Source organism: Alligator mississippiensis, chromosome 5 (assembly GCF_030867095.1).
Source record: "Alligator mississippiensis isolate rAllMis1 chromosome 5, rAllMis1, whole genome shotgun sequence".
In the NCBI taxonomy this organism is placed as follows: Eukaryota; Metazoa; Chordata; order Crocodylia; family Alligatoridae; genus Alligator; species Alligator mississippiensis.
Window position 1 is genome coordinate 53,362,950 of NC_081828.1, and position 24,178 is coordinate 53,387,127.

The 24,178-nt window shown below is 47.6% G+C and overlaps 1 protein-coding gene across 1 annotated transcript; it reads right to left on the reverse strand.

The window, feature by feature from the left end:
- Positions 1 to 9,626: 9,626 nt before the first annotated feature.
- On the reverse strand, positions 9,627 to 18,186 carry GLUL (glutamate-ammonia ligase). Its single transcript, XM_014596020.3, has 7 exons — positions 18,021 to 18,186; positions 15,595 to 15,783; positions 13,998 to 14,159; positions 12,936 to 13,082; positions 12,313 to 12,440; positions 11,890 to 12,089; positions 9,627 to 11,250 (listed from the first exon to the last, which is right to left on the reverse strand). Exons 2-7 carry the CDS (start codon positions 15,758 to 15,760, stop codon positions 10,932 to 10,934), a joined length of 1,122 nt encoding a protein of 373 aa, XP_014451506.1. The 5' UTR covers positions 15,761 to 15,783; positions 18,021 to 18,186; the 3' UTR covers positions 9,627 to 10,931.
- Between the last annotated feature and the right edge of the window lie 5,992 nt (positions 18,187 to 24,178).

Here is a 24,178-nt window from a genome sequence, read left to right on the forward strand (position 1 = left end):
AGAAATTCAGGTGTGAAATGATACACTGATAGGCATGGTGGTTGAATCACCAACTGTAGTCGTGATTGCTAAGGCAGTAAAGCCGATAAAGTGTCATGAGCCTTCACCACCTAGAGCGGAGGTGAAGAGTAAGGTGAATGTGAGGAGTGAAAGTGCTGAGCATGTGCATGAACTGGGTCATGACAGGTGCAGCCCAGAGTGTGCGGTGCCAGCAGCGACTGACACAGAGGACTGTCTCAGGTTTGAAGCTGATGAGGTCTCACCCTTATGGGATTCCAGTACTGAAACTGTGATCTTGGACAGCCCAGAAGTGACAGAATCCAGCAGAGATCAAGATCCAGATAGTCCAGAGGTGATGGGATCTAGTGGAGATCCAGACAGCCCAGAGGCGGTGGCTTTCAACAGTGGCCTGGAGACTTTTCCACCAAAATTGCTGGGGGAAAGCACAGGAGAAGCATGTTCTTCAGCAGTGACAGAGAGCAGCCCTCCAGGACACACACACACATTCATTTGTGAATCACCTATTCCAGTTTGTGGATCTGCAAGCGGGATGACAAGGCCAGCTGGATCAGAAAGTCGGGAGTGGGTTGGCTCTGACTTTGTGGCTGTGATTTGTGGTCCCCAGACTGGATGGACATACATTTTGTTCAGGAGGAACAGCAGGGAGGAATCCTTGTTCTGATTCGTGCGAAGTCCAAGTGGTCCTGGACATGACCAAAAATTGCATCCAACCGGATGACTGTTAAACAATGGATCATCAGTTTGATTTGTTATAACCTATGTATATGAACATTTGTTGTTTGATTTGTTGTTTGCTGTATTAAGTTGCTGTACATATATATAGAGAGAGAGAGAGAGAGAGAGTTGTGTTAAGGTTATTAATTGTTGAATGTAACGTTATAATAAGGATCGATCTCTGTATGTCTGTGGATGAAAGTGGATACTACAGGTGTGAGTTGGTAAGTTTGTGGTTGGTTGTTGTGGGTTCTTTGGTAAAGTCGTTGTGTTTGATGGATAGAGGTGCAGGTCTCATGGATAGTGTTGCCTCAAAGATCAATGCCACGCCAGCGCTGCCACATCAGGTGAAAGAGCAGAGGAGCACTACAGCGTGGGGGACTGCCACCCAATCAAAGGTGCTATGGACATTGTGTGTTTCACACACAACATCATCACGGAGAGGAATGTAGAGCCAGATGGCAGCATATCCCCTGGCTTTGGGTGGTTCATCTAGTCCTAGTGAACTTTTAACCTGATGACCCAATTGTGAATGGACTGCATGCTCAGTTGAAGCTGATCCTTTGATAAGAAGAGGTCTGAGGTGAATGTCACCTACCCAGCCAGGTACCGAGTACACAAGAGTGTGCTGTGCACAGAAAAGCATGAGTGCTTGGTGCATGAGCACCAGATTGGGTGTGTGAATGAGTGACAGGAGTCAGGCATGAATGGCCATAAAAGGAGGATTTGTGTCTTCTGTCCCCTGCAGACTGATTGAAGGTGCTGTATCTCCTACGGTGTGATTGGAAGTGTGCCTCTTGCCTGTGTGTATATGGGACTGAGCATGGCTGGAGGGCTGGGGCGGCCAAAGGCTAGTGCAATTGTACCACATACGCAAGGTGTGTGAGTGGCAGGAGATTGGCAGCTGTGTGGGGTGGTGAGAGTGGGTGTGAGCTGAGGTGGCCAATTCTTTCTGTGGTCTGGGTGAGGGCAAGGGTCCCTGGGGACCAATATCCCTCACATGATCATTGGCACAGGTGAGGGCTCGGAGTGACCAATATCCAGTGTGTGTTTGTGTGGCAAAAGTGGAGAGTGACTCGTGCTATGTCGCTGGCAGACTGTCAGTGAGTAGGAAAGAGCGTGCTGCTCTCTAGCATCCCGGTGGGCACTCTTCTGTGTGTCGGTCATAGCATGGGTGACTAGTACCTCCCGAGTCTAGGGGAGCACCAGATCACTGACCGGGGGGATGTCCCTCAGTGGCTGATTGCCGACCGGGGAGGGGGTCCCCAGCAGCCCATGCAGAGCCCGAAATCACCAGTAGCAAAACCAGAAGTGCACTTCCAGTTTCGTGGCTGGTATTTCCAGCCACCCGCATGCATCCCCTATGCATCGCAGTGGGTCATAGTCCGACCTTGCAGTGTTTCTTGTTGTTGTTAATAGGGGAGGGTTCTTGGGTTTTTTATTGTTGTGTATATTGTTGTTGCCTGTTGTTGTATAATATCTTTGTTGTTACTCCCTGTTTTGTTGTCTTTGGTTATTTTCTAATTAATTATTTTTAGCAGTGGGGTAGCACCAGGCTGCAGGTGTACACCCTGCCGAAAGCAGGCTGTCCACCTCTTTCAAATTACCGTGGCTAATTAAGGCCCTCCCTAATTGGCCCGTCAACACCCTTTGCTCCATTATATTGAGACCAGGTGGACCCCTGGGTCCTGGCTGTGCAGGATGACCCAGAACCTCCCTGATACCCAAAATGCTGATATGGACCCAGAGGGTTTCTGGATTCCTGAAAGTCCTCAGTCTTGCCAGCTCCCTCTGATGCCATTGGTCCTCATCTTCCATCTTGATCCAAAGGTCCTCCACCTGAAGCTTCTTTTGTCTCAGGATCAGTCTCTGTCATTGCAGCTTATCAGAGATTATCATCATTAACACTGCCCTCCTCTACCAGCAAATCAGGCAGCCACCCTGCTGTTGGGTCTGGAACTGGTCTTGGCTAAAAGGCCAAGGATTGATCACTGTCCCACGAGTGTGATTGGCTGTGCTTTGTTAGTCTTCCCAAAGGTTAGCTCTCTCCCCTGGCACAAGTCAACAAGCCTCGCCTTAGAGTGGTGTTTATACACTGAATCCTTAACTATAGCTTTGGGCAGGCACTCTGGGATCCCACCGCTCTCACCACCTGCCACAAAAAAGGATCAAACTGCCCTTTCTGAGAGGGAGGGGAAAGTATTTCCTCGGGTTGTCCCCAAGAAGCTTTATTTGGTCTCCCTTTTCTCAGAGGACTCCCAGCAGCCAACCCTAGCTTGACTGCACAAGAGGCAAATGTCTGGCTTTGAAGATTTACTGGGGCCCTGAGCAAACAGAAAATTGGAGGCCCCCCACCAGGCAAGGGTCGGTTCCCTCTGCGCCCACCTGGGGACTGCGGTTGGGCCCGTCTGGCCTCCTCAGCATGTCCAGGTCAAGTCAGGAGGTGCGAGTGCCACTGGGGTGAAGGTGGCCCCGGCCCCCCTGCCTGGTGGGTGTTGCATGGGGCCGGGGCTGGGGAGGGGGCGGAGGGAAGATGGGGTCTGCGCTGCCCCTGACTGACCACCCACCCCTCTGCCAGCCCTGGTGGGGTGGGGTTGTTGCTCTCGTCCTGTCCCAGCGATGCTGGTACCAGCAGTCACCTGCAGAAGGCAGAGAGCCGGACCAGGGCTGCCCATGTGGCCTCCTGGCAACAGATGGCCCCTGGAAGCTGCCACCACCCACATGTAGCCCCACGCCGGCCCCCTAGCCTCTGGCCCTGGCCCAGCTGGAGGGGAGGTAGCGTGCGCTGCCTGCCCCAGATGCCCATGGCCGGGATGCTTGCCTGGGCCATGCTGCCCCTTGGGCCGCAGGGGCCCCCGATTGGCAGAGGTCCCTGGGCCCAGGCCCTGCAGGCCCATGCATTCATCTGCCTCTGCCCATGGCTCTGCTCAGTCCCTGGTCTCCCCGGTTATCCATAGCACCCCCACCTCTGGGAGCTCCTTCTTTTTGGGCAGCTCCCAGGAGGGAAGGAGGGGTCAGAGTACCACCGTCCCAAACAGCACAGCAGACTGCTTCAAAACAACCAGTCCTTCTTGTGCTAGTGCAATTCCCTCTGTCCTCCCGGGGACCAGTTCTTCTCTCCCTCTCCACCCTGGGACCTTCTCCCCCTGGTGCCATCTTGCTCCTCCAGCCTGCTCAGCCCCACTTGCAACGAAGCAGTTACAAAATTATAGTTTAAAGGTGGGGGCGGCACTCCCCCAGTCAATGAAACAATGTCATGGGGAACCAATCAGGGGGCAGTCTCTGGCCCCTGTTGCCGGGCCCAGACTGCCATCTGCCCCCGAGGTGAAAAGGGCACATGGATGTCCTCCACAGGGAACGATTTAGAAGCATTATTTGCAGTAAAGCCTGCCTGCACCGAGCACCCCAAAGCATACCCTGCGACAACTTCAGGCTAAAATCCAGCTCGCTGAGCCATCTTTGTCGCATCTCTCCCCTTCTCTAAAAATTGAACCGAGCTGGATCATTATAAGCAGAGATCCAGGGAAGTTCACGTCTCCACTTTTGGAGACAAAGCATCAGCAATTATATTTTCATTGTTTTTAATGTGAATCATCTGTATGTCATAATCCTGTAAAGCCAAATGCCATCTCTGGTCAGCACTGGTTCACCTCAGCACTATACTGCGATTCCCAGTGCTAGAAAATGCTCCAGAAAACACACAGGGCAAGGTGATACCCCCTCTAGCTCCAAGTCTCCCCTACCAACCTCTTCCCTACAGTAGCAGCCACCTGGAAGACCTGGTTGGCCAGCTGCAGCCTCTGGACCTTTTGGCCCTGAGACACCCACAGTGTCTGGATCTCCAAGGAAATCTAGATCTACAAAGATCTTGTAGACCTGGAAGGCATCCCCTTTGACCAATAGTTCTGGATGGCCCCTGTTGTCCAGGTAATCTGGTTTTACAGACTCTCCCTTGGAGGGAGTTCACTTGTTCCCCACCACAACTGCAAGCTAGAATCCAGCCTAGTCACCTAGCCACCTTTGTCACAGTCGACTATTATACACACACACACACACACACCCCCCTTTGAAGAAACTTATGGAAAATCTTTTGATTGCATTAAGAATTCACTATTGAGAACTAGACAAACTTTGGTATGTTAAAACATTTAACACAATACTTATCTCAGTGCTGCTTTGTATGGTAAGCAGCTTCAAATAGACAGCAGTCAATGAAACAAGAATGCAGTTGCTCAGTGTATCAAAAAGTTGATAATAGTTTTTGACTGCTTCTGGACAAAACATACAGGATTTTCCTTGCATTAGATTGCAAGCTTTCAATCCCTTTTGAATTACATTTCTGCTTTTATGTACAATTTACTATTGCACTTTTGTTTCATTGTTGATGGATATTTCCTTAAAACATGAACATAACATGAATTTCCTTCCTATTAGGAGACTAGCTTAACTTAGAAGTCAAAACATTTTAATAAAAAAGTAAGTTCATTCTCTGAAGAGTTCATCTTAAGGATCTCTTATTTGTAAGAGTTCCAGTATCTTAAGAAGTCTCTGTGCCCTAAGTAATTGAAAGGCAATGCCCAAGTAATAATAATGGTGATTGAACAACAGAGATTTAGCAAAGGTCCAGAAGATTTTCCCTAAAAGGGAAAGGATTTTTTTCTCCCAAACAATCAGTGAAAGATTCTGTTATTTTAAACTGGGGATTTTTAATTTTAAAAAGGAGATAAAATAGATTAAAAAAATTAGAATCAATTATGTAACACAATGATTGGTGTTGTCAAATTACAGGCCAGTTCTCATTAGGTAGATTAAAGATGAACATAGGATTTCTGTCGGCTGTGAACAAAACAGTGCTGTTAAAAGTGGCAAAGGCCAGGACTAAATCTGCAGATAAGGCAACAGGACTTGGGCAGCCAACAGGATGATTTTAAGAGATTTGATCCTGTTAATTGCAAACTCATCCCAAGGACATTGAAATGGAACCCTTTATTTATCTATTTTACATACAGCAAGGGATCCACATCCTCTTCTGTGTTACCACTGAAGCAGGAATACATTTCATTTAGCTCCAGGGTTAAACATGGATCCAGTGCTCTTTGTGAGCTAGCTGAGGCTCACCAGCCCTCTCTCCTCCCAGAGGAACATTTGCAGGAGAGTCTAAACTCCATCCTTCACGTTCTTCAATTCCCTAACACGTAGGAAACGAATTTGCAGGGTTTGCACAGGAGATACAAGCTGCATCCTGCAAAAAAAAAAACAACCAAAAAACCCCCAAAAAACAGAGCTTGTACTGTGGAAGGTCTAATCCTCCGTCTCTTCTCAGGCCACTAGCAAACTCCTGTAGGTCAGCATCTTCTTTCTTGTTGAGGCTCTGGATCATTGATAGCTCATGGATCATTAGACTAAACCCTCAGCCAGCAACGGGGATGTACAGTGGACAGCAGCTCAGCTCTCCAGAGCACCACACTCGGGGATTGGTTTTTTTTGCTTTTGTTTCCCTAAAGATGAAAAGACTGAACCTGTGCTCCCCTCCCAGCATTGCAAGAACCAGGAACACAATTCAAACAGATTTGTGGCCTTGCCAAGGCCTCAGATGGAGACTGTTAAAGCTAAGTTCATGCACACAAGTTTTGGAAGGTTTTTATTGTTATTTTTTAAAATATAAGCCTTTTCAGATGCTTTGTGAGAACCATGTAATTCACCTATTTGCTTTAGTAGGAGTAAAGATTTGAACAAAGGAAGCAAACGGCCCTGTGGTCTCACCTGGTAGGGGAAACTTCACAGCAGAAATGGAGCATTAAGATAAAGAAAAGAAAACTGAAGCATTCCTGGTACCCTGACAACTGAGCTTGTCAAGTTTCAAGCAGAAAGTAAAGGTCTGGTGAACAGTTGGATAGGAGCCCTCCAAAGAGTACCCATACTCAATAATGCAGGCTTTGCTTTAGCAGCAAGGAGGATGCTGCAGTCAGTACTGGGGAAGGACCCTTGCATGGATGAGGTGCAGAAAGAATTGCTGTTGCTCCCAGCCAAAAGCAGTAAACCATACAGCCTGTCAACTTACAGCTGGCCATAAGGCTCCCCTGGCACTTTTCACAAGAGGATCCTAATTTAATCACCATAAAAACATAGGGCTAGAAAGTGCTTTGAAGGTAAAGTAGTCCTTTTCCTTGCGGAGGCAGGTAAAGCATCCCTACATCTCCCTCAACAGATGCTTGCCTCTGGTGTGATCACATTCTGCCTCCTCAAAGCATCCTGTGAAGAAGTGTCTGACTTGTATGGTTGGCACAGAGAGTAGACACATTGTACTCCAGACGTAGCTGCATGGTCACCCATGCCTACACTACAGATTTCTGATGACACAGCTATGTCAGTTGGTGGTCAGAAGAGCTGTGGTTTCTGACTGATATTACCCACCTATAAACAACCCTGCCGTGTACACAGTTATACCAGCAACATGAGGATGGCTTGTTTTGCTCGTGAGAAGTGGCTCCACTATGTCTGCAATGTACAGCTGTACCAGTGCCCACCCCAGCAAGGCTTTGCCTGTAGACCATTCACAGCCTAGATATGGCCTTGAAAACATAGGTGGTATATGCACTCTAACACAAACCATCCTGAAGTGTGTACCAAGCGCCACATACGCAGGAGACAATCCATATGGTTGCCTTCAAAGAGAGCACATACTTTTTCAACACAAGGAAAGTCTCAGCTACAGCCCTCCCAGTAAGTAAAACATTGTCCCCATCTTTCTGATATCAACAATGGGGAGAGCTGGTAATTACTTGTCAGAGGTCACGCAGCAAGAGCACTGCCAGGGACTAAACCAACATGACTAGTCTCTCTCACTTGGCCAAACCCAGGGCAACTCAGTGGCAGCTCTTTTTGCATCATACACCAAAAAACCAAATCCAGGGCTGCTGCCCTCACCCTTCCCATCAGTTATGGTAACCAGTAGGCACCAGCCTTCCTCTCCAGGGATCGTTGTTTAGGGCAGGAGGTGACCAACCTGTAGCACATATGCCATAAGGGGCACAGATAGCCTCTGTGTATGGCATGCAGCAGATTGGAGACAGCAAGAACAGCGGCAGAGTGGGAAGGGAGCACAGGGCAGGGAGCAGAAAACAAAGCAATAGATCATGCAGGAAACACAGGACAAGGTGCAGGAAGCAAGGCAGCAGAACAGGTAGGGGAAATCACAGAAGCATTTGGGGAAGGTGTGGGGTGTAGTGCCTACCAAAAAAGGCCAAACCCTGCTGGTTTAGGATTTAATCTTCAAATTACTGACTGTGAACCCACAGCTGCTATGAGTGGTGGTTTTGTTTTGTGGAAAGCTACACTGATGTTTTAGGGTGAAGGGAAAGTCCATGCTTAAGCAGGAGTCCTCTCAGCTTGCTAAGAAACTCATGGGATGAATTTTTAAATTCTTCATCAGTTTACCCAAGCACATAGGCTGGTGTTTTCACAGGAGTCTGGAGGAAGTAAATGCCCAAATTCCATAGGCATTACTGGGATCTAAGTACATAATTCCCTTAGGCACCTGTGAAAATCCCAGCTTCAGTGAATACGATTTTCCAAACGCCAAAACATTACCCAAGTGCTTCACAAAACCAACAGCACAACAGAAATGCCTGTACATCTACTTCTTCCTTCCCCTGGGCCAACCATGTTGTCTTGTTGGGGTTTGTGGGCATGAGCTGGCCAAGCAATCACCTTCCCAATCCTCTCAGCAGAAATTAGGTCTCAGATGTATCAAAGGCTAAAGCATCCGCCTACATGAAACGCATGTTGACTTTCTAAAAACCTAACTGTCTTTTAGAAACCCTTGCTGTTGAAAGCCCTTGGTGCTATACATGTTGCATGGGTGACATTTTCCTATCCACCTTCTTGTACAGTACAACCTGGAAAAAAAAAAACCAAAAAAACACAGGCTCAGAAAACCTGCTCGTCATAAAAGAAAATAATCTTAATTTTTGGGAACTTGTTGTGGTAGCTGCCTCTATGCCAAGTGCAAAGACCTGTTTCACACGAGGCCATTGGGAACCCCAAGTGCTTACGAAATACCTTGATGGCACCTTGTAATTGAGGCTACCTGAGAGAGGATACCCCCAACTCTTCCCAGAAGGAAGGTGCTAAAGTCACTTCAGCCCACATGGGACAAAGGTTTTAGGAAGGGGAAGCACTTGACCCATACAGTCAGAAGTGAAGAATATCTATTTAACAGGAAAAACAGAGGCTGAGGCTCTAAAAACTGGGTTCAACAACAGACTAGCTCTACTCCCAATAAAGTCAATGGTAAAACTCCCACAGAGAAGAGAGGTAGGCTAACACTGAACTCTTTATCATGACTGACCTGAGCCACAGCAAGCAGGAGTTGCAGGTGCCTGACACCACCACTTGGGTCATCCAATTGGCCTTGTCAGGTCATTGCTACCAAAAGTTGACCTGCACACAGATTTTCTCTAAAGGATTCAAAGGGGAAGGAGCAGGAAGGGAAGCAGATCTAGTGAAATCTTTCAAGGGAAGACTGCTGAAAGATGAATTTAAGTGTTAGTAGTACCTATTCCCATTTGGATTACAGATATGGGTATATATCCATTTAATCAAATTTGACCCAATGTCTCTGTAAATCATGTTCATAAATCCCAATTCATTAAATGGCTTCAGGAATATTGTTTTGTTTCTTTTTTTTAAGGTCCCTAGCATGAGGTCCTTAATGCAAAGCTAAAACTCCAAGTCAAGGGGGGGTATTGCCAAGTAGAAAAAAAACAACACATAGCCAATCCCCAGCAGAGAAAAAGGAGCTTTCCCAAAACATAAGACTTGCAGATAGCCAAAAGTAGGAAAAAGCAAACAAACATCAGAATGAACCACACAAGAGGGGGAAGCCATAATTAAGGTTGGTTTTTGGTTTTTATTATAAAAGAAACTATTCCGAAGTCCAAATGCAATGGAATATGTATGTCGGCACCACCCAAGATACCCAAGTATAAAATCCTGGAACATTTGAAGCCACTAGAAGTGCCCCAAGGGGTACCTAGGGCCAGGCTGGGGGGTCAGAAAGCCCCCCTCATTAGTAAAGTCCTGACTAGATGGCAGCTAGCTGGAGAGCCAAGACAGAACAGTAACATCAATAGTCTCTGTAAAACTGTACAGTTTTAGAAACTTGTAAGAACATTATTAAAATCTAAAACTTGTTTCTTTATCAAAAGCCCTGCTTTAGTGACATGCTAATGCCACTGGAAAAAGTAAAACACCCACAACCCTGTCAATAAAGTGGTTAAGTTGACCAGCCAACTCATAGCTTAGAAAAGCCTTCTTGTGTTCGCCACGCAAGTGCATGCGGTTCACAGACTTGAGAGTGTGTTCCAATCCTTACCATGAGCTCTGGACTCTGAACAGCTATCCAGAGAGCAACAGCTAATCCACAATGCAAAGTGGAATTTCACAGCCCAGCTACCCTTCCACCACAGGGAGCCCTCCCGTATCACTCTTGTCTATCCCACACTGGAGTTGTATCTCCAACGATACCTTCAGAAACTCTGCCTGCTCTAGCTGGCCAAGCGATTGGAACGTCATCTTTTATTATCCTTTTAAAAAAGGAAAAACAATTTCATATAATTTTTTTGTTTTTATATTTAAATATAAAAATACTACCTCACTCTGTGTTATGAGCAGACCCCATGGCTTCCAGTGACAGAGTAGGGAGGAATTCTGCTAACAGCTCTCACATTTAGCTAGGACAACAAGATGCCCAGAACATGGCCAGAGAGGAAGGAATGAGAAGGGAATTCATCATAACTGCCTTACTCCCTTCTGAATAACCCTAACTTTGAGAACAAGGTCTATGGAGAGCTTATCATGCAGGTTAATAGCATATGAATGCAACTATTGGGCAGACCCTCCATCTTCCCGTCACCCATTGCACCATCTGTCCCTGGAAGCCACTGGATCCTGCCAGACATACAGAAGAATTAGATGAAATAGTGGTTAAAATTCTCTCTAACCTTCTCTTCCCCCTGTCTTCTGAAGCATCAATAACAAATAGACACTGAAAAACTAAACTCTCCTTCCCCCCCACAAGACAACAAGAGTTATTCGGACACAAACATGGTAACTCATGCCCTCAAAATTACATCTAGCAGGGAAGTTTAAAGGTTGGGGATGGGGGAAGGTGTTGTCTGTTGGGAGCAGTTCATCTAGTTCTTGTACTCAAAAGGCTCATCCCCAGTCTCGTTGAGGAGACATGTACGGACTAGTGCCTCTGTCACAGCATAAGGGTCACAATTGGCAGAAGGTCGGCGGTCCTCAAAATAGCCTTTCTTCACTTGGCCCACGCTCCTGGGGATACGAATGCTGGCACCACGGTTGGCCACACCAGCTGAGAACTCATGGATGCTGGATGTTTCATGGAAACCTGTAAGGCGCCTAGCATTGTCCAGCCCCCCTTTCGGGTCATAAGTGCGGATGTGGTACTGGTGCCGTTTGCCCAGCTTCTCAATGGCTTCCTCAATATACCTGGAGAGAAAGAAGGTGGAACACTGAGCACCTGAGAAACAATATCACCTGGACCATCCTTTGCTTCATCCTGAAAAATGAAAGAAGCCCCTGACAAACAAACCCTGGGTCTCTTCCCTTCCCAGTTACGACACATACTAGTCATGGGCCTCCTCCTCACTACTAATGGGTTAGTGGATTCACTTTCCCTGAGCTCCACTTCCTGTGATCATTTCATGACAGTCTATAGTGAAGCAGTAATTTTCCCTCCTTTCATTTAACACCAGATGAACTCCTAAAAACAGTCTGATCGTGGACATGCTTCCAGAGCTAGCTGATCCAGTGTGCTAGTGCTGGAGGAGAGGTAGCAGTTTTACACCACTACTCAGAGAATCTGTCATTCCTTAGTATAAATACAGTCTTTGGGTACCATCACAACTGCAGTGAGTGCTGGTTACTGGCACAGTACCAGCAAGATCTACCTTCCCTGGGTATTCAAGCTAAACTCTTGCATGGTGCTAGATATGTAGCTGGCAACTTGAGCAGGGCCTTAAGTGCAGTCTTAGCTGTGCAGAAATTTTGCTACTACTGATTTAATCCACTTCCCTCTAGCTGACCTTTCCAGACTAATGCAACTATCCCAGCTGAGGAGATACTTACTTGAGACCGCCTTCTTCCCTCATGGACTTAGTGCTGAAGTTAGTGTGACAACCAGCTCCATTCCAATTCCCAGGGATGGGCTTGGGATCAAAGGACACAATCACCCCAAAATCTTCACACACCCGATGGAGGATGAAGCGTGCAATCCAAAGGTGATCTCCCATCTCAATCCCTTCACATGGGCCCACCTGGAACTCCCACTACAGAGAGCAAAAAAAAAAAAAAAGAAAACCAATAGCTCAGTCAGGTGAAGAACCATTCTCTGCAGGATGCTGTTCATCCTTCTGTCCCTCTGAGGAATTTGCAAAACCCCAAGGTACAAATTGAATGTAGTGGCACGGTCCCATAGCACAATCTTCTGCTCTGCCACGTTTTGGTCTGGACCTTCATATGCCAGAGGTAGGTGGAAATTAGGTTAATTACCTGTGCTGGCATCACCTCTGCGTTCGTCCCTCCAATTTTAACCCCAGCATAGAGACATGCTCGGTAATGGGCTTCCACAATGTCTCTGCCGTAGGCTTTGTCTGCCCCAACTCCACAGTAATATGGGCCTGCAATGACACAGGACAAGATTCTTCAAACCATTTATGATACTTCAGTGAAGAGCAAAGAGCATACTACACTCAAGATGGCATGGGGTTTCTGGGAAACCCCATCAATTGGTCCTTGTATTGTTACTCCAAATGAACCAGGTGCCTGAAAGCACAGGTTGCATTGAAAGCCAACAGACTGTTACTACTAATTCAGGCACTTCAAAAACCCCACTTGTCATAGTCAACTCCACTGAATTTGCAGTGCATTTTAATCACCAGATATTTTTTAATTAAATGCATTTTAATGACTATACCATGATCTTAAAAACGTCATTGTTTAGTGACAGTGCTTCAAATTTTAGCTTTTAGCGACCCACGGTTTTAAGAAGTCCTTGACTAATTCACTTCACATGAAACATTTTAGCCATCTCCCAGAGCTTCATGATTGATAAGACTACAATTTGAGGTTAACTGTTCATGGCTGATTTGGACACTAAGCAGCTGGAAGCTTACCCTGAGGCCCAGGGAATCCATTGGAGGGCCAGCCAAATGGATGTCCATCTGTCCCTAGTAGAGTGTATTCTTGCTCCATTCCAAACCAGGGGAGCTGGTTGGATACCATATCCATAATCCGTTTACAGGTGTGTCTTAGATTTGTCTCTAGAGCAAAAGAAAAGCACCATGCTCATTAACTTACTATTCTGCTAACCAACAAGCATCCTGTTACTGAAAAGATTCTAAAACAGCTCTTATAGTAGAAACTTTCAGACAAAGCCACTCAAAGCCATACAGACTCTCTGGGAGGACTCAGTTTACACCCCAGCCTTCTTTCTACACAGTGGCTGAGAAATTCAGATTCAGAAATTCAGATTCAGACAGTTATTTTACTCTATGGCCTGTCCCCATCACCACTAGCTAGATAAGATCCAAATACCAGGTAGGGCCACTGGCCTGCATTGCTGCTGTAGTGCTCAGTGCTCTCTTATGCCTTTATTGGCAATGTTCAGTACTGTTACCTGCCAGAATTTGGGTAAGGAGACTTAACATAGGCACAGAACTTGTCTGACAAGGCTTACATATTGGATCTCAGGAGGCTTTGTTCCCTTGTGTTCAAATTATCACCTCTGCCAGCAGCCCCAAATCTTTTCCTTCCTCCACTCCATTCCTTGCAACTTCTATGTTCTCCCCTCATAAAATACTTTCCAGTCCCCACATCCCTCCCTATACTGGTGTCCCTCCTGTAGAAGACTCCCTTGTCTCCCCAGTACGTTACACTGACTCGTGTCATTTCTTTCTATCCCAGAGCTGCCAACGATAAGTTTACAGAAAAAACATGTTTCCTCTCAGCCTGTCACACCACATGTTGTTTGCCCTATATTTAAGCTCTTCAGGGCAAGGATATTCATAAGTCTTGTACAATATTAAGGCATTAATGGTGCTTATATAAGTCTTCCATTAACTATGCCTGTGACAGTTAATCCACTTCTCAGCTTTCTCTACTCCAAGGCAGCAGACTGTTCTTCTTCGCCCTTCCCACAACTATTGCAGCAGGGGAGAGGGAAGACTGCATCCTACCTGCTGTCTGGCGGTTGTACTTGAAGACCTCACAGAGAACCAGCTTGTTGGGGTCCTTTCGGAAGGGGTCACGGAACATGGCGGCAGGTTGTAGATACATATCGCTGTTTGAGCCTTCAGACTGAAAGGTACTAGACCCATCAAAGTTCCACTCTGGTAGATCTGGAGCAGGACAGAGAAGTATGTCACTGGATTAGCACCATGTTCCTGGATTAGCAATTTTCCATAACCCAAGAGGTGAGCCTACTAATTAATCTGGAGGTGGGGGAGGAAAAGATACACAGGGGAGGGAGAGGATGCACCTTAAAAGCGTCAGCACTTCTTTTTTTTGGTTGCCGATTTTGTTTCAAGTGAAAAACAGGCTACTGGAGATACCCTATGAAAACACCAAGAAGCTGAAGGTATGCAGAGCCCTGTTTAGCTAGTAGGACTGCAAGCTGCCTTGGCACAGACATACCCTACTTTGCAGGTAAGTCAAACACCCAGACATTTTTCTATTGAGTCTGGAGTTCTGGCCAAAAGAAGGGAAGCCCTAAGAGTTAAGTCACAGGTAAAAGGAAAGGGGGGAGCCCAGTGTGTCCTCACAGATGTCTCCGAGTGGTAGGTGGCCCTTGCAATGCAGCCATAAAGAAGCTCTTCCATATGGGGCACAGCCATGAAGTCAGCGGAGAGAACTCTTCATAAGCTAGTACAAGGCCCTGCAACGCATCCACTGGACAGTCCAATGCTGTTTGTGGGAGAAAATTTCTTCACCTCACCTCGTCTTCTCCCTCCCTCTCCCACTACTGAATTTGTTTTTGGGGGTGTATGCGCCATGAAGGTGTTAACCCCACCCAGTCTATTATCTCTTTCGTATGTTGGAAGTCAAGAGGATTTAAGCAAGCTTTGCCAGCCACTTCCTTGGAGGGAAAAAAAAGCTCCGATTATGAAATGAAAACAGCGGGCATGACCAATTAGTGTCTGGCCAACACCATGGCAACTAGTGAAGAAATCCTAATGCTATTAATACTGTGTAAGTAGGGACTGTTTGTTCTGACTGACACAAGCTCTTAATGACATGACATACTTCTGGTCTTTCCTTCACTTCCTTCTTGCAAACCACTTCCGATCAGAATAAAAGCTAAATCGCTGATGAGTAAGCAAGAATGAGTCTCCTACAGACAGGCACTGCTCTGTAGCAGTGGTTCTGCTTACACTTCAGCCTGGGAACATAAAGTAGTCTTCTGCATCTGTCTCCCACTCCCTCTTCTTGTCCCTCTTTTCAAATTCATTCACTGGGGGAGAAGTTGGAGATATCCCATGACATATTTCTGCTCTTGACAGAAGCTTATAAAGCAAGACATCAGATGCACTACCCCTTTCAGCTGGTAGGAAATGCCACCTCTTGCTCCTTAAAGAGGAGGACCTTTACCTTTCATCAGCAGAGCAAAGAACTTGTCACACAAGTTACCATTCCCTCAAAAAGGCCAGAAGCCCCTTTATTGCTATGATCCAATCCCACAGATGGAAGCTGACTACTACACAGTACTTGTAAACCCAACATCCTGTTCTGCTCAGCTGGACAGGCATGGGGTCCATCCCACACCCATCTTCTTACCTTCAATGCTCTTTGGTTCATGGTCCAATGTCCGGGTTTTACAGCGCAAGTGCTCTCCAGTCCCATCAATCCAGATGTACATAGCTTGCACTTTCTCGCCCTGGGGCAGCTTCATGTACATGTTCTTTATAGCTTTGCTCAGGTGGGAACTTGCTGAGGTGGCCATAGTGATAGTGTGTTACAAGAGTCCTGCAAGGAGGAATGGAAACTCCAACTATGACCGTTGTCCGTGTTCAAAAGGAGCTCACACCCCTTGAGACTAACCAACCAGTAGAGTTTTGGTGCTGAACAACAGATTAAAGTTTTTTCCTGGATTGCCCCTATCCAGTTATACCATGGTATCATGGTCTCACAGCTGAGTATCTGGCTTTCTACATACAAAGGGAACATGGTAGGTTCCATTCTAGGATATAGGGATGTGTCTATCAATACAATGGTAGTGAAAGGATACAGTTTGGGACAGAAAAGGAAAGTCATGCAGCTAGAGTAGGTCTACAAAGCATTGGGTTAATTTCTATTTCCTGCCCTGGAAGTAGAATTGGCTCAGCCTTCTCTGTCTCCAGCTTCTATTAAGGTTCACTAAGGAGCAGACCTCGAGGGCTTATTAGCTCCAACATGAATGTTACATTTCACAAACACTGAAGAAGTCAAGCTAAGATATGAGGATGTTTCATTCTTCATTGCTCTGAAGGAGCATTGTTACTCAAGTTGGGGATGACAGGGCCTTCTTAGCACTTAAGTTCTTCCTCCATTCTGGTAAGGACCACTTCCCAACCAGAGCTCCATGATGAACCCATGTGATCTGAAGAGATCCAGTAATCTAATCTTAAGGAACATGAAAGGGTGCCTTGAGTAAGGCAACATAAGGGACCTTTGAAGGACAGTTTGAGACCATGGAGAGAATGAAAGAATGGAGAGTCATCAGGACACGAGAGAGAGAGAGAGAGACTCTTGGGTCCATGTGAGGGGAGAATGGTAGTACAGCAAGAGAATGCAAGCTGACAATTTAACTTGCTGGGGACGGGTTATTGCCTTCCAGCTCTGCAGATTTCAGGTAGAACCATCTTACTATATAGGAAGGATGCTTTGAATGATGACACTGTACCACTTCCCCACTCAACAGGAAATCTACCTCTGCCTGCAAACCCCTTTCTGCCTTTCACAAAGAGGGCACCAAGGGGGCAGGGGGTCCCAAGCTCCCATCCCAACCCCATCGGAGCTTGTCAAGCAAAATACCAATGCAAGCCCCTCCTACTGCTCTCAGAAGCTGTTGCCTTGACTGTCAGGAGGTGACAGAAAAGTCATTTCCAACATGACCCAGGATTTTCTTCATTTCATGGACATGCAGGCAGCCTAATTGTGGCAGCAATTTGGGGATACCTGGCCTCCTCAAACCAGGATCCCTCAACTTGTCTCTCACCTATAGCGGGACTAAATCACCCTCCTTCCCCCTCTGCTTCCAGCCCCCTATCACTCACCACCTCCTCCAAGTGCACTCACTGTCCATCCGACTGCATGCCCTTAAATGTCATTCCAGGTTTGCTGCTGTAACTAATTTTCCCCATGAAGTGCCAAATGCCACCCAGATATCGCACTGCTTCCCCACCCCCCTCTGCCTTCTCCCCTGGAGAGTCTCTTTATGGCCAGTGAAGAAATATGATCCACCCTTTTTTCATCTCATACAGATCTCTCCCCTGTCCTTGCTAAAAGAACAAGCCCATTCTCTCATCCCTAGAAGGGAGCTTGTTTTTCAAGAAACCTGCTAATGAACCTTTAAAAAAAACACAAACTAGAAAGATATCTACTTACTCAACACCTGAAAAGCACCAAATTAATCAGAGCTGCCTACATTTCCACTCCCCTTTTACAAGTGTGCTTGCTTCCCTGACAGAAAGCAGCAGAGGAGAGCAACAGAGCAGGCTGGAAAGGGTTATTGCCTGGGTATATCTCTGGGATATCATAAGGAAGAAAACCAGAAAGATCTAACACATCCTGGGCAAACCACCTCCCTATTGTTTGTCAGGGCACACGAATCTTAGGGCTGGATTGGGAGCAGCAAGATGAAAAACGAAGGGGGGGGGGGGTTGCAGGAAAATCAATAATAAACCTATACAAAAACAAATCAAACCAAATCAAATTTCAAGAGCAGCACAAAGAGGAGCCCAGATCCGGGGCGACTGCCCTTCCCCCAGCTCTGCCTTTCTGCAGACTGCCTCTCAACTGAAGGCTGCCTTTGCTGGAGGACAGCACCATCTCCCCACCACACCGCAACCAAAACCCCCCCAAAGCTTCAGCCAAGCCCATCCATCCCGTGCCCGGCAGCTGCTGGAGCCCCCCCTCCCCGTGCAAGGCGCGGTGCGGATGGCCCTGCCCAGCCCCCGATGCCAGTGGCACCGAGCGGGTGCGGGCTGCGGACCAGCAGGTACCTGGGCTGGCGGCGGCGGAGAGGACAGAAGAGAAGAGAGGAAAGGAGATGCCCGAGGCGCGGCGGGTGCACACTCTCAGCGGGGTGCTCCCATGCTCGGCTCTGGGCAGCTCGGGCTCCCTGCCCGCCCCTTTATCCGCTGCCCGGTGCCAGCCCCTCGCTCCGCGATTGGCTTCCCGGGGGCGTGCGCTCGGCGGGGCCGGCGGGTGCGGGGCGCGCCGCTCCCCGCCATTGGGCGAGGGGCGGGGGGAGCAGCGAGAGACGAAAACAAGAGCGAGGCCCCGCTGGGGGCGAGGGGACAAGCCGCCCCTTCCCCCCGCCCTGCCCTGCCCTGCCCTGCCCGTGTGTCCGCGCTCCCGCGGGGCTGCCCGGCTTCCCTCCCCCGCCCGGAAGCCGGGGAGAGGCCGGCGGGCTCCTCAGCCCTTAAAGCCACCCTCAGGGGCAAAGAGCCCCGGCTTGCACCCGGAGCAGCACAGCTGGGCCCCGGCTTCCCCCAGCCGTTGAGGGGCTGTCGTCACAGCTCCTGGGGCATGAAGGTGGCACCTCTGCAAGGTGGGGCCAGGTGCCACTTGCCCCAGGGTGAAGGGGGGACCAAGCTCTGATTTATGGGGAAGGTGGCTGGCTTGTCTCTGAGGTGTCCCCCCCCCCCACACCCTGCCTTCTCCCCAACTGCAAACTTAGACATCTCCCTGGCCATTGGTGATGCGTAGCGGGTGCACGTGCACCCCCTGAGCATGGCAGTGCACCCCCTGCAAAAAGGCGCCACCAACACAGCCAGTGGTGCCTGTGGGCAGTCACTGCTTGCCACTTCCCCCCGCCTGACACCACCAGTGGCGTCTGCAGGTGGTCCGCAATCGCCACTGCCAGCAGCATCTAAGGGTGGTCACTGACAGCCAGTCAGCGCTCGCCACTCCCCCGCCGCTGACAGGGCTCCCCACTTGCTGCCACCACACTCCTGCTGCCAACAGCACTGCCGCTGCCTGCAGGAGCTCACCATACCCCCCCCAGCCTCCAGGGGCATGTGGCATTCGTGTCTCTGGCAGGGGTCTCTGTCCCCAACCAGGTTCCTCCTGGGAAGCATTAGCACGGTGTGCCAGCGATGTTGCACACAGCTGAGGGCCACAAGAGACTCCTCCCTAGCTTGCTCCTGGGGCTTTTGGATAAGGGCAAGTAAGACTCAGAGGGGCATCTGAACCCCAAGCCTCTCTGGGCTCAGGCCTGCACATAGGATGCCTGCCAAGGGATTTGGGAGTATCTGAAGCCCCAGGGTGAAAAGTTGGAGGATACTCCTCCAGGGGGTGGAGGATACTTGCCAGTTGTAGTGCCACGTATGGTGTTTTAACAATTGAGTGTTGCTCAATGGAGAGGATTCGGGACCAATTTGGCTAATTTGACCTGGAATTTAAAAAAAAAAAAAAAAAAGTGCTTCCCGCACGCTGTTTCAGTGCGGTGGTACAGGGAACAGGTATACTGCGTGGCCTGGCATTTCTCAGGCGGATAGAGGCCAGGCCAGATGCTCCCCACCTTGCTTTCTTCCCTTTCCTGCTGTTTCCTGCAACCCAGAGAGCACATTTCATTGGAGATGCAAGAAATACCCCCGAACCAGCATATGCGTAGACAGCCCCACTTGGGGTGGCAGCAGACCTTGAGTCCAGACCCCATACCACTGAACAGCACACATTTCTATCACTTAAGTTACAGCACTTGCAATGGCTAGTTGGAAGCTGCAGCCGAACCAGTCACGGGGGAAGAACAAAGATCACACTGTTCTTCATACTAATAGCTAGTACTGGACCAGAGAGAGGGGCAGGCCTGGAGGCTACCGCTACATGGCCTGAATTCCTCTGGCATTTGCTTACTTCTCCTTCCCCAACATCCCCATTTCACCTCTCATTCTTGCCATTCCCATCCAACTTTTCAGACCTGAATACTGAGCAACCTGTTTTATCTATGTAAGCTGGCACATTCAAGACAAAGGCATTAAACTGGCCAAGTTCAGATTTGGTCACTTGATTCTAATTGCTTAGCTAGTTAGTCCATTTTTCTGATCTGGTGTCAGGAAAACACTCAAGACAGGCGAACCATGAGCCAACATATCCACTACAATATTGGGTGCAAGAAAGTCACAGTGGAAAAATAACTCCAGTGAACAGGGATTTCTGTCATTACAAGGTGCATTAAGGCCAGGGCTGCATTCCAGCTCCTTTCCCTCAGGTCTGCAGCGAAGACGCACAGAGAGGGTAAGTTTCCCCGAAGTGTACAAAATGGTTAGTTGCAAACAAGCTCAGGTCGCTCATGCAAACAACTTCAGTCCTCCCCCATCCATCTCATTGCATTATAGATTCTGGTTCAAGAGTCTGGAAATTTGATTCATAAGATGTCAATGTTCTGGGATCCCTCTACCCCACCTGATATTTATTACAATTTATATCCTCCCTTTTTTTCCCCCCTGGAGAAAAAAAAATTCTCAAAAGATCCCTTCCCACCCCCAATTCCAGGAACCTTTGCTACTTAATACCCATTTGTTACATGTCAGAACAGAACAGCTTCATGGAAAACAGTCCCTTGCTCTGTTGTGTAATGCTTTCTGCCCTGTTCAGCCTTCATGCCTCCTCCCCCATCTGTCCTAGACTTAGCTGCTCAGGAGTTGTTTACAGGAATTGAAACAGGCCGGCCTGGCCTGGCTGGTGAGAGTCCAGCGCTCTCTAGTGGAGAAGTCCCAGTAAATTGTTTCTTTGCCAGACAGCTCAGCTTGTTTATGCTCCTGCCTTCATCTCCTCCAGTTACACTTTGTTTTTGTGGGGAGCACAGATCAGCCAGTCCCCTCTCTCATTTGCGTGACTGGTTGGCCCTCCTCATTGCAAGTGAGTAATTTTAGCTAGAACAAGTTACAGGATGGACTGGTGTTGTTTATCAAGATGTCCCGTTTGAGAGGAATACATTTAAGCCGGCTGCTACAGCTTTACATACGGAGCCTGGTAGAGAACACACAGGTCCCATGCCTTGGGTCCTATCTGGAATATCTATATCGTTTTAGTCTGGGGGAGGAGGAATATAAGGCCTTGTCCTCCTTCCTTGAGGCTGCTAATTCACCCTGGTGTGGCAAATCAAATCTAAACTCAGATCCAGAGCATACAAAACAAGGTCCTGTTCATGAAATTGAGGTCACCTGCATCTCTGGAGAGCCCTATTGTCCACAGGGCTGTATATTTCCACCCCTAAAGCCACTTTACAAGATAACTATATTTTTTAAAAATGGGAGATGCCAAATTAGAAAACAAACACAAACCTAGCCAATGTCACCAATTCCAGGTGCTTCTGCAGAAGGCAGAACACATCCTACTGCTGCTACCTAGACTATATTGTGATCATCTGGTGGTTAGGTTGTTCCTTGATGCATGAAGATGAATCTCCTTACAATTTGCAGTCCTCAGAAATTTAACTATAGATGCAGTTCCTATCATATTAATTCACAAAATGACCTAAATATATCAGGTTGCTATGCAATACTCAAACAAACATAGAGAATGAAAAGGTAAATCACCTAACAGTATCCAATGCGATCCCCCCTGCTATAAGCACACCCCCCACCCTTTTCACAACTACCACGCATCAAAACCCACACCTTGCAATGGTAGCTCTGTACTTTGTTCCCCTTTGCTGTGCAAGCCACTTACCTAATTAATCCCAGCTAGTAGCTGTGGGTATATGGAGTCATATTTTACTAAAGAGTTGGATGCAAAAGTAATGGAAGGAAGGTCTCCTTTGAAGGACTAAATTAAGACCACGGGAATAGAGAAAGTGAAAGCCCAATATATTAAACATCTTTTGTAAAAAAAGTTAAAATTTGTAAATTTGAAGAAGGAAGACGTATGCCCCTGCCCTTACCCCTCCCCTTTTGTAATGAGCAGATGCTTGGAATCATTAGTCTTGCCCCAGCGGTTGACACTTGCGTGATGGAAGTGTGAGATGTTACTCTATGTATTTGATCATACAATCTGATGCAAGGGAAGGTCACTCAGCCATTTAAACAGGTGTAGTAGGCACTGACCAAGTGCATCCAACAGCTGATTTTTATCCTTTTAATTCCTGTATAATGTTGATGAAATGCCCAGAGGCCCATGTTTGAGGCCTATGCACCCAATTTACTTCATAATGAATAAATATTGAAAGATCTCCAGAGGTCCAAGGCTGCCTTTGAAGAAGCTGCCAAGTCAAGGGTAGATGATCGCTAGTTTTGAATTGGTTTTCAAAGACAGCAAAGGCCAGCAGAGTTATCTGGGCTGCAATGAAAGGCAATTTTTAAAAAAAATCCCCATCTGGCACTGAAAAGCTTAGCTGCAATATGTGTCAGTGATGCATGTAGGACAGTGGAGAGCTGATGACCTGAAAAAGGAGGAGGGGCAAATAGAGCCAGAAGCAGCCCACAGCACCCACAAGCATTTAACATTTCTATCCATTCCCTGTTCTTAACCTTTTAGCCTAGCAACGGCTGGCTAGCGGGGGACATCAGTATACAGCAGGTAGGAATGGCTCCCACTACATTCAGTGCCACACAAAACTGAGTCACAGCTTAGACAGGAGAGGAGCTAGAGTAGCCTCTACCTCTCTAATGATCTGCTATCCAGCAAAACTTTGGTACAAGTTTTTGATTTCAAGTTAGTACCATACCTCAGGCATAAGCATTAAACTCTCCTGCATACCTTTTGCAAACCAAAGAGCTAAAACTTGCACCTCTTTTACTCCTAGAGGGCACTTCTCCCAACAGAATTTCTAGCAGAATTCAGCTTTCTAAGGCCCTTGTTTGTTTTTAAAGAGGGAGAGCAGCAGAGGTAAGCCAGAGACACCACTAATGAGAAACAGATGGGTTTCCTCCAAACTAAAGCTTCCCTGAAGTGGGGGAAAGCTAAAAGATGGGAATTTTAAGGGTATAACAATCTTGCTCCAAGGGGCGAGGACTAGAATTTGATTTGGTTAATTTTGTTTGCAACATACGTTATTAGTGTAACTTTGAAAGTTGAGAAATTCAGTGGACGTAGTTAGGAAATGCTGCAATAAGGGTCTTTCTGGCAGTGTTAGTTTACAATGTATTTTTGTTCTGGAATCCTGTCCCTGTTAAATGGATTCCTTACTACAGCAGAGCCTCCCTATAGTTGTGGATGGAAGATTAATTTTGGACTAATATACTTTTCTGATTAGCAAGTGAGAGTGCAGAGAACTCTCACTTGCTAGTCTGCCTGACTGCATCCTGGTGCAAGATCAGGGCCTTGAGCTGTAGATTTACAAACAGAAAACTTGCAACATTCTGTTGTAGCTAAATAAGTCCAGGGTCTGAATTCAGCAAACAGAACCCTGCAAAGACCAAGGCCTCAATCTTGCAAACACTTAAACTTGTAAGTAACAGTGAAAGAACATGAAGTTGGTTGAGTAAGAGATGCAATTTTGCAGAACCAGAGGCATAAGTACAAATATAACATGCTTAAGAACCTGCAAAGTGCAAAGCACCAGATTGAGATTTCAGAAGTCTAGGTTGTTGTCCCAGATTGGAAAACTGCTGTAAAATGGAAGTCAAGGTTGCAGCTAACAAGTGTTACAGAGGGTGTGTCTACATGTCGCCCTATGGTGACATAGTGATGTGTTATGTCACTGTTACTGTACGGTGCGCTATGGCAATGTCGCTATCACACCGGTCTACTCGTGATCGCTAACTAGTACTTCCAAAAGGAAGTACTAAAGTACGGCAACATGTAGAATCAGGCCAGTCGTGAGATTCTACGGAAATTCAGTGTTAAAGCTGTAGTTGCAATCAGTGCTTTAGCAAAGGGGGGGACAAATGGGGCAATTGCCCTGGGCACCAAAGAGAAGGTGCTGCCCAGCTGGAGCAGGGCACAGGACAGAGCCATGAACGCCTTATGGGAGGAGGGGAGAAAGGGCCATAGGCAGTGGAAAGCCAAGGCTAATGGGGATCAGCCCCCGCAAACATGGGGAAGTGGGTAGGGCCATGAGGGAACCTGACCATGGGCTCCAGGCAGCTGCAGCAGGGATGGGGAGGGGCACACATGCAGCCAGGATCACAGCCCAGTGTGTGGATCACTGGCTACTCAGCACAGCAGACAAGTACCAGTCTACTCTATGAAGGAAAAGGGGCTGGGGTGCACG